Below are 9,936 nucleotides of genomic sequence, written 5' to 3'. Positions count from 1 at the left end.
AACCAACTCAAACAAAAAACGTGATCAAATGTGACAAAAGTATTATATAACTGTCATCTGAAGGCAAAATTTAAATTATTGTAATTCTTCAATGGCATTTTAAATAACAGTAATTGTTTTTTTAACAAAACACTACTTATTTTGTGATACAGAGCCTATAGATATGTTTGTGATATTACAAATTTTTTGATTTGTAAAAATAAGTCAAAATAAATTATGACAATAGCCCAGTTTATTTTTGTCGATGCACTGTCCAATCTTTACGAAAGCTTTTGATCTGTTGATATGGTTACCTATTGATTTCAGGTACAGAATTAATGGAGACAGCAATGTCAAGTCTGTTTTTATTGTAAAAAAAAAAAAAGAATTATGCAATACTCCTTGTCCAGTCTGTTCAATTAGACTTCTCTTATAGGATGATTAGTGCAAGTTCAAACACTAGTTGCCTATTAATTCCCCCCCCCCCCCCAGTTTCAAATAGTACCTGTTAATATTACACATTGTAAAAATTTTTATAGTTCCTTTTCTTATTTGTACTTCACATTCCAGAGTGACAAATACAGTAGCATATGCTGTATATAGCAAAAACAACACTGTTAAATATACATTATTTCAAATAACTAACACGTTATTTAAACAGTGGACAAAGCATCAAAATGAATTTAACAGATGTGAGATGAGGAGGTAGCAGAAATCATTTAAAATCAAAACAAATTGCATCTCTAATGTACCTGACAATTGACAACTGATTATTTTAATGAGATGTATAATTCTTTTCATTTACATTCTAATCTACCCTTGAAAACTGTAACTTACGATGAAGTAATTAAGGCAGAGACGTCCACTCGTGCTTATATAAATGGGGAAAATCACTCAATATGGCTGCAACGGAAGTCCGTCCTTAAGGTGCAGTTCCATTAATGAAATTTCACATGCAAAAAAGTTCCATTATCTATTGTTAATAATGTAGCGAAGTACACAGCATCTCTAGAGTTAAATCAACTCTGCTCGAGTACATATGGTCCCTCTCTAAATAGTGTTAAAGTAACACTGAAACAGAGTTAAAGTTAATGAGATGATTAAGCAATTATTTAAGTGATGAATGAGCATTAGTGATGAACACCTGCTGTTAAAAAGCAGAATCACTGAAGAAAAGACAATCCTCCTCTGCTGAGATCTTGAGAGACATAATGTATTTTATCTTCAGTTGATTTCATCTAAGACTGTGGCTGAAGTCAGTTGTAGTTCTTGTGTTTCTCTTTTCTTCAGTGATTCTGCTTGTTAACAGCAGGTGTTCATCACTAACGCTCAATCATCACTTAATTAACTCGTTAACTCTGCTTCAGTGTTACTTTAACACTATTTAGAGAGGGACCATATGTACTCCGAGCAGAGTTGATTTAACTATGGTGATTTTGCTGTGTATGAAGCACAGCTCAAACAAAAGTCACTTTCAAACATTGACTGTTGATCAATGTGGCACGACGTGAACGCAAAATTCATAATCGTGTGGATTCCCATTAAATGACTTGATTTCTCATGCGAAAATTCACAGAACAACGGTAAATTTGACCACAACTTTACAGTTAAAAGAGCCAATGGGAAAGGGTGTGAAATTTTTTTATTTATTTTTGGCGTGAACTTTACTTTTAGTATTTCCCCATTCAAGTAAAGAGGAGCTGTATATGGCTGGAAATAGCTGCATGATGGCATTACGAAAATGGCCGAGTGAACGGACTTGCCTAAAGGGACTTAAATTTACCTCGCTGTGAGGATGTAACAAAACAACTTAAATTAATGTGAAATGTTTTAAAGATCAAAAACCTTTTTGAAACAAATAAAAAAGGACATCCATCTAAATGCAAATATTGCTGTGATTTCCTTGACAGCTGGCCTAGGAAGCAAGAGATACAATAAAAGACATGCAATTCTAAGGGCTGTTAACATTACAGCTCAACCTCAAGCCAGATCTAACAACAGATAATGAACTGCAAATGCACAGAATTTAGTTTTGGTTGCTGGTGAGGATGCTATGAAACATGAAATTCTTTCTTAATGTAAGTTCTTTCTTATTTACATACTGCATGTTAACTGTCTATAAGACATCTATGTCTCATGTCCGCATGTTAACTGTCTATAAGACATGAAAAGCGTACTGCATGATTTGGTGTCAATGATGCACATGACATGCTCAGATTAGCGGTAAAATAAATACATTTTGAACAAACAAGCAGGGAGAGACAGCTAAGCATGTCTATTGCAGAATAAAGTGCAAATGTCACACGCTGCTTCTTATTTGGCTGAATAGAGAATGATATCCTGGATAAGACAGAACTGTCAGCCAGTCTCTTCTGCAGGACAGCCATATTTAATGGTCCATTTTAGAGAGTTTGAACAAAATATAATGACAAATTTAAAGCAGTCTTTAGGTCTGTGAGTTGCTGGATTTAAGTGGGAAGAGTCTTGCTGATTAGTGAAACGTGAAAGCTGTACATCAAACAAGAAAACACTCCGACGCATGAGGCGATTCCAAAGTCAGTTCATGCTTCACTCCACAAACTAATTGAGAAATAAATAACATAAATCATTTTTTTTAAAACCGCTTCTCATACAAGGGATTCCAAGCAAGCATGGCCCCTCTTCATCACCCATTGTAAGGGTTATCTTCTTCTCACTGAGGGACTCCAGCTCTTTCAGTGCCCTGGGTATTGGGGAGGGGAGTATGGCGGAGGAGCTGAAAACAAAACAACATCAACAGTTCAGAGAAAAGTATTCGTATGCTATTATATGCAAATGTGATGTTTTTATTTCCACTGTACATTTTAAAAAATAAAGGTTCTTTATTGTCTTCGATGGTTCCATGAGGAGCCTTTAAAGGGTTAGTTCAAAAATGAAAATTCTGTCATTAATTACTCACCCTCATGTCGTTCCACACCCGTAAGACCTTCGTTTATCTTCAGAACACAAATTAAGATATTTTTGATGAAATCCAAAAGGTATATGTTTGTCCATAGAAAGCAATATAACCACCACTTTCAGTCGACGTGAATTTTATGAAGCGACGAGAATACTCTTTGTGAGCAAAAACAAAATAAAAATAACTTTATTCAACAATCTCTTCTCTTCCCTGTCATTATCCTTACGCAGGTGACGCAGTAAGCACAGCGAAGGCTTCCATGTTTACGTCCGAATGCTGGCTCAGTATTGGCCAAAGCTGCAAACGTGAGCAGCACGACGCATGCACTTTTGGCCAGGAGTCGGCCAATAATGAGTCGGCATTCTGACGTAGAACCTGGAAGCGCTGGACGTAAACAACGTATGAGAATGACACAGAAGAGAAGAGATTGTTGAATAAAGTCGTTATTTTTGTTTTGTTTTTGCGCACAAAGAGTATTCTCGTCACGTCATAAAATTAAGATTGAACCACTGCAGTCACGCCGACTGTTTTAACGATGTCTTTAGTATCTTTCTGGACCTTGAAAGTGTTGATTATATTGCTGTCTATCGACGAGTCATATACCTCTCGTATTTCATCAAAAATATCTTAATTTATGTTCCAAAGATGAACAAAGGTCTTACGGGTGTGGAACGACATGAGGGTGAGTAATTAATGACAGAATTTTCATTTTTGGGCGAAATGCACATAAAGGATATATTTGCATAAGGACTAGACTTGGAATACAGCTTGGAATAAATTTGGCATGGAAACGAAAGTTGTGAAAGATTTTTCCCCTATTCTGAAGTATATCCATGTGAAAGGGCTTTTCCAACAAGAAAAAAAGTAGGGTTTGACTTGATTTTGTCCTTCAGGTATTGATTGGATCATTTTGGTTTGCTATTGCAAATAGCTGTCATGTGAGTGACAGGTTGTCCCGCCCTCATGCCAGTAAACACATCATTATAGAAGAGAAGAGATGTAGTTGCAAAGTACAAAAGTTAGTTTAATAAAAGATTATTGGTGCGCATTTGAAAAAAAAAATAATGATGTGCATGGATAAATCATTTATAATAAATACTTTCAGCTTTGATTTCATGGTGACTTTAAGAGCGTAGTGTGTGATTTCTGAGAGGCTATGTGAATACCTGCTTGACTGTATCCTGCATCAGGAGGATTAGGAGGATAAGGACCCTGGGGCATCATAGGATATTGGTGAGGGACACCCGGATACTGCGGCACCATTGGAAATCCAGGATAATCAGGATGTCCAATGGGTTTACCATAAGCATCATACATATGCTCCACAGGATAGCTGGCCATTGGAATGTGCTGGGCTGAAATTGAGACTAATGTTAGTAAATGATGATCTTCATGAGCATTTTGAATATTAGCCATGGCAAATTTATTTAGGAATAATAAGAGTATTCCAATAAGGATCCAGTGGTTAAATACATAGAACTAACAAAGAACGCAACGCAACAGTGGTTCACAAACTGGGGTACGTGAGGTGAACAAAATGCCAAGTTTTGCCGTTCATTTAATTCTACTATTAAAACTGAGCTGTACTTCTAACAGGCAAAATGCCATAAAAGGTCAAATACATGACATCCAATCAAATTATCTAACCTTTTGTGGTCAAAACTGACTGCATCCATACAAGCGCAGCATGCCCTAGCAAATTTACTGCAGTTCTCGACAATGTAACTTTGTAAAAGTGGGGATTTAACACTAGCATGAAGAACAAATATAGACACAGACTGTGCATAGAGATCTTTTTAACTCTCTTCGATACAAAAACATACCTGTGTGAGTTCTTGTTTTTAATGCTGATAATATATTATACAAGCAAGAGTGCAATTTTTCCCAAATATCCACACGATTACAAACATGACATTGATTTTATACAACAGTTCAACAAACAAAATGTAATATTAAGTGTTGTACATTTTAAACGCAGTATTGTCAGTGTTGTTTGCTCTATTTCGCAATGAAATAATAGTTCCAACGAAAGCCGCAGCAGTGTTGCGTGAACGAATCTGAGGCTCTGAACGAAACGTGAGAGTCAATGATTCAATGACTCATTTATAAATACAGCCACTTTTTTACTAAATGAATGAATAACTCAGTGGCTCACTCATTAAGAGAGTGACTTATCTCCACCTACTGCCATATTAGTTTAACATTTAAAAGTATCACTTCCTTTTTACCATCATTGCATATTTCTCTTTTTAACATTTTTTTATTTAAAACATTATTTATTTTATAAAGGTATTTAAAAAGGTAAAAAATGCACTCAAAAAACAATTTAAGGGGGCAAATATTGTCCCCTAATGGAAAAGGTGTGACTGAGGGGGTGTTAAATGCATCGCCACTCTAAAAAGTTTGGGAACCACTGCAATACCAGAACAGGAATAATACCAGAATATAAATAAATTTAGTCAAGTCAATTTATTTGTAAAGTGCTTTTCACAATTCAGCTTTTCAGCTTTGAAGAAAATCATGATGTTAATGATATCCTAATAAATTCATGCCTTATAGTCACATTTAGCAGATTAGAGCGGAGCGATAATAGTTTATATTTTGAGACAATACAGTTGAGATTTGCTATATAGTATACATCACCCTACGTTAGTATAGTGTATATATGTGGATAAAGTTGGACATACATATATGCAATTTTATATAAAGAGCTGGGGGATAATACAGCTTACATTTTGCAACGATATACAATCAAGCGGTTGAGATTTATAGTATATAATGCTTTATGTGAGTATACTACAGTATATGTATGCAGATAAAGTTGGATATATCTCCAAATTTATATATGGAGCTGTGCAATAATATAGTTTATATTTTGCAATCGCAGTTGAGATTTGCTAATAGTATATATTTCTTTATGTGAGCGTACTGTATGTATGCAGGTAAAGTTGTATGTAGTATATATCCAACTTTTAACATATCACTAGTTTACATTTTGCGACGATACAGACAATGACGCAGTTTGCTATGTAGCATCTACCACTTTATGTGAGTGTACTGTATGTATCCTGGTAAGGTTGGATTTACTTATAGTAGTTGTAATAACAACGTATATTCATATATAATAGTATAATAGCAACAGTAAACAAACAGCAAAACAAAAAATACATTCAGATACATGCTAACTACATATAATGTGTCTCTGCAACAAAACAGCTTTTTAAATTTGTTTATGTGTATTTTGAATTAATTCACATGTGTATGTACTTAAATAAAATGCTACATGTAGTAAATTCAGGATGGACTGCCAAGAGAAAGAAGTAATTGTGTTTACCTTCATAAGGAGTTCTGCCACGTTGCAGCCGGCGCTGGTAAAGGTAACAACAGGAACACATGAAGCAACAGACCATGGTTGCTATAGCAGCCACAAAGAGCAGGATCGATGAAGCAATGCCAGCTATAGTGGAGGGGCTGAGAGAGGCAGGACAGAAAACTTCACTCATGTTATCGAACATCAATTTTGAATAATCTAAATTCTCTAAGAGCAACTCATAAAAATAGCAATTAGCAGCTTCACCATTAAGATCAGCATTTCTTTTATAACAGTCATTCTCACCTTTCCTTAAAAACAAATTATCTTTATTTGGTGGCCTAATGTGAGATTAATGAGCCCCTTTAGGCTACTAGGTCCTTTTCAGAGATCAGAGCGTGGTTCACTGGATTTTTGGCCCATATGTGAACACTCCAAAACGATCACAGACCCTTTCAAAGCAAACCAAACCCAGACCATCTTGAGAGGTTGTGCATTGTGAACACAAATTGCTCTGGGCTTAAAACATTTACAAATTCCAGTTTAGCTTGGTCATCGGATGCCTCCACACAAATCGGCTATTCATCATAGCAGCTTCTGCGGACAGATCTCCACGAAATATTCATTCATGACATACACTTGTCTATTGTCATTTCAACTGCTTCTAAACTCTGTGAGAAAGACTGCGTGAATGCCCTTGTTTATATTTTCATGTTCAGCCCACAAGATGATGAAAATTCAAAAATGAAAATTCTGTCATTTATTACTCACCCTCATGGCGTTCCACACCCGTAAGACCTTCATTCATCTTCGGAACATAAATTAAGATATTTTTGTTGAAATCCGATGGCTCAGTGAGGCCTGCATAGCCAGCAATGACATTTCCTCTCTCAAGATCCATTAATGTACTAAAAACATATTTAAATCAGTTCATGTGAGTACAGTGGTTCAATATTAATAATATAAAGCGACGAGAATATTGTTGGTGCGCCAAAAAAAACAAAATAATGACTTATATAGTGATGGCCGATTTCAAAACACTGCTTCATGAAGCTTCGGAGCGTTATGAATCAGCGTGTCGAATCAGCGGTTCAGAGCGCCAAAGTCACGTGATTTCAGCAGTGTGGCGGTTTGACATGCGATCCGAATCATGATTCGACACAAAAGATTCATAACGCCCCGAAGCTTCCTGAAGCAGTGTTTTGAAATTTTTGTTTTGTTGGCACACTAAAAATATTCTCGTCGCTTTATAATATTAATATTGAAGCACTGTACTCACATGAACTGATTTAAATATGTTTTTAGTACATTAATGGATCTTGAGAGAGCAAATGTCATTGCTGGCTATGCAGGCCTCACTGAACCATCAGATTTCAACAAAAATATCTTAATTTGTGTTCCGAAGGTCTTACGGGTGTGGAACGGCATAAGAGTGAGTAATAAATGACATTATTTTCATTTTTGAGTGAACTAAACCTTTAAACTACTGTATGTAATACTTAACATAATGTATGTTCAATAATGCATGGGGTGAATGGAGCGAATACTTGCTAGTTTTCATAATGTCTGATCTTACCAGTATATTTAAATAAGTACATTACTGGACATGCACTTTTTTTTTTTAAATATTTCAAATGAATACAATCATTGACAGAAGCCTATTATTTTAAACTGGAAAAAGCAAAAACAATATTACAACAACAGACAATAAACACATGATTAATCATTTAAAACATTTGAAACTTGTATAGTATGTGACATTGTACAGGCGAAGACAACAACTCAAAATAAACATGATTTATACAGGTGGATATGTGGTTTAGTACTGCAACAAAATGTTTATTTTTGTGCAAAAGACAGATGACTTTCAGGAACATTCCTTATTCAAAGTTGAGCTCAACCGACTATGTTTAATGGTATAAACATCTTGGTTACAGTGAGGTCCATACAATAGAAGTGAATGGGATCGAATTTTGGAGACTATAGGGTCAGGCCAGCCATCAACCATTGAATTGGACTAGATCCAAAAAGCAACAGTATGAGCACAAAGATGTGTGAGACACCATTACTACTTAACCCTAAGTGGTAACAATCTAGAATCTTGAAAAATGTACCTGAGATGGAACAGCATGCAGCGCTTCTGTCCCGCCTCTGTGATCATCTTGAAGCCATCCAGGCAGCAGTAACGGCGGTGACAGTTCCCACAGCAGAAGGTTATGAGTGGGCAGTCAAAGCCATTGTGCCAGGTGCCATTTTTGTCCACATACCACAAACAGTCCTCATTTGCACTCACTGAAAAAAAAAAAAAAAAATAGTGGTAATAACCATAGTAAAACACTAAAAAATATTGAGAAAAAGACTCATGGAATGATGAATCTTGCAATAAGATAACACTTAAAATATTTCAGATGTTTTTTAAAAATATTTTAAATATGAAGGAAGAAAAAAGATAAACAAACAAAAATAATAAAAATATTAAAGGTATATTTATCTGACAGTTATTGCAGCTACAGGTTTTATTTTACTATGCACAGGAAAAACAGCTGACATGAAAAAGCATACTTTGAGAACAACATAATTAGTTATTAATATTTTGTTGGTTCTCTCTTGTTTTTGTTCATATATTCTTGGTATGACGGCCTGACCAAAAAGTATGTCCACACAATTTGGTCATCATGTTATTGCAAATAAAACAACTGACTCCAAGCACAACTATGCAATATGTTTACAAAATTTTCAACAACTTCAACAAAGGGTGAAGATTTTACTAGAACGGACATCACTCTTAGACACACACACACACACACACACACATATATATATACTATTTTGTATTAATATATTTTATTTTTACAGAAATTGCATCTCTTTTTTTATCTTAAGCAGCAGTATTTTAAATGTAGGTCAGTTAACCACTTGCTTCAAGGTCTCAACTTGGATTAGCTTTCAGTTACTGGTTCTGCAGTGAGTGACCTACCTACACAGAATACAGAAGACAACAAATGCAGCCTCATGCGAATTTACAAATCTGAGGGGTTTGAGAGCTGTTGCTATAGAAAATGACATATTCTGGTTTGTAGCCATGTTACTTATATGTATAAGTTGCATTAGATAAAAGCTATACATGACATCTAAGTAATATAATGCGTCTTGCTGACGACGATAATACCTTATAAATAAAAAAACATGTTTATAAGTAAATATTTGCGGCAATGAGGCCTATGAAGAAACTACAATATCGTCTTACCCTGCCAAGCAGAGAAAATAATATAGAGGACCGGTATAATGATGGCGTAGAAGGACATCCTGCTTCCAGAACACTATCCGTTATACCAGACAAAAATGGTTACATTTGTATCCTTTTGAAAAAATAAAGAAACCTTTAAATGATAATATCTGCCACGTCTCGCAGATAGCGAAGCTCGGAATCAAGCGGCTTCGTGATCAACACGCGATCTGTGTGGAATGACACACCGCCCGTGACGCTACACGCCTGACGCCAAATCTCCAGTACCAGCCTCCTCATAGATAAAATAAATTAAAGGACGTTCATTTCCGCGGGATGAAGCGTAGTATTCCAAAAATCAAACTATGAGGGGAAGTGAAGAGAATTATTCCATTAGATTACCGCGGTTGTGTGGAAAAGCTAAAGCAGCAGACGCGCGAAATTCCATGAAGGGAAAAATGGAGCCCGTGGGCTTCTGTAGCA

At 35.7% G+C, this 9,936-nt stretch overlaps 1 protein-coding gene across 1 annotated transcript; it reads right to left on the bottom strand.

Moving 5' to 3' along the window:
• Positions 1-210: 210 nt before the first annotated feature.
• On the bottom strand, positions 211-9,936 carry shisa4 (shisa family member 4). The gene is made up of 5 exons (XM_051911791.1): positions 9,475-9,936; positions 8,342-8,519; positions 6,252-6,388; positions 4,084-4,272; positions 211-2,734 (listed from the first exon to the last, which is right to left on the bottom strand). Exons 1-5 carry the CDS (start codon positions 9,530-9,532, stop codon positions 2,694-2,696), a joined length of 603 nt encoding a protein of 200 aa, XP_051767751.1. The 5' UTR covers positions 9,533-9,936; the 3' UTR covers positions 211-2,693.

Source organism: Ctenopharyngodon idella, chromosome 11 (assembly GCF_019924925.1).
Source record: "Ctenopharyngodon idella isolate HZGC_01 chromosome 11, HZGC01, whole genome shotgun sequence".
Lineage (NCBI taxonomy): Eukaryota > Metazoa > Chordata > Actinopteri > Cypriniformes > Xenocyprididae > Ctenopharyngodon > Ctenopharyngodon idella.
Note: the sequence above shows the minus strand (reverse complement) of the source record. Positions and strands in the feature narration are given on the sequence as shown.

What these genes read in the sequence shown, in the direction of transcription:
- shisa4 (XM_051911791.1), bottom strand. Translation starts at nt 9,532, where the DNA reads ATGTCCTTCTACGCCATCATTATACCGGTCCTCTATATTATTTTCTCT. An exon ending in TATTTTCTCTGCTTGGCAGG is followed by an intron (nt 8,520 to 9,474) that starts GTAAGACGATAT and finishes TTTTTTTTTCAG; the next exon opens with TGAGTGCAAATGAGGACTGT. An exon ending in TGGCAGAACTCCTTATGAAG is followed by an intron (nt 4,273 to 6,251) that starts GTAAACACAATT and finishes TCTCAATTTCAG; the next exon opens with CCCAGCACATTCCAATGGCC.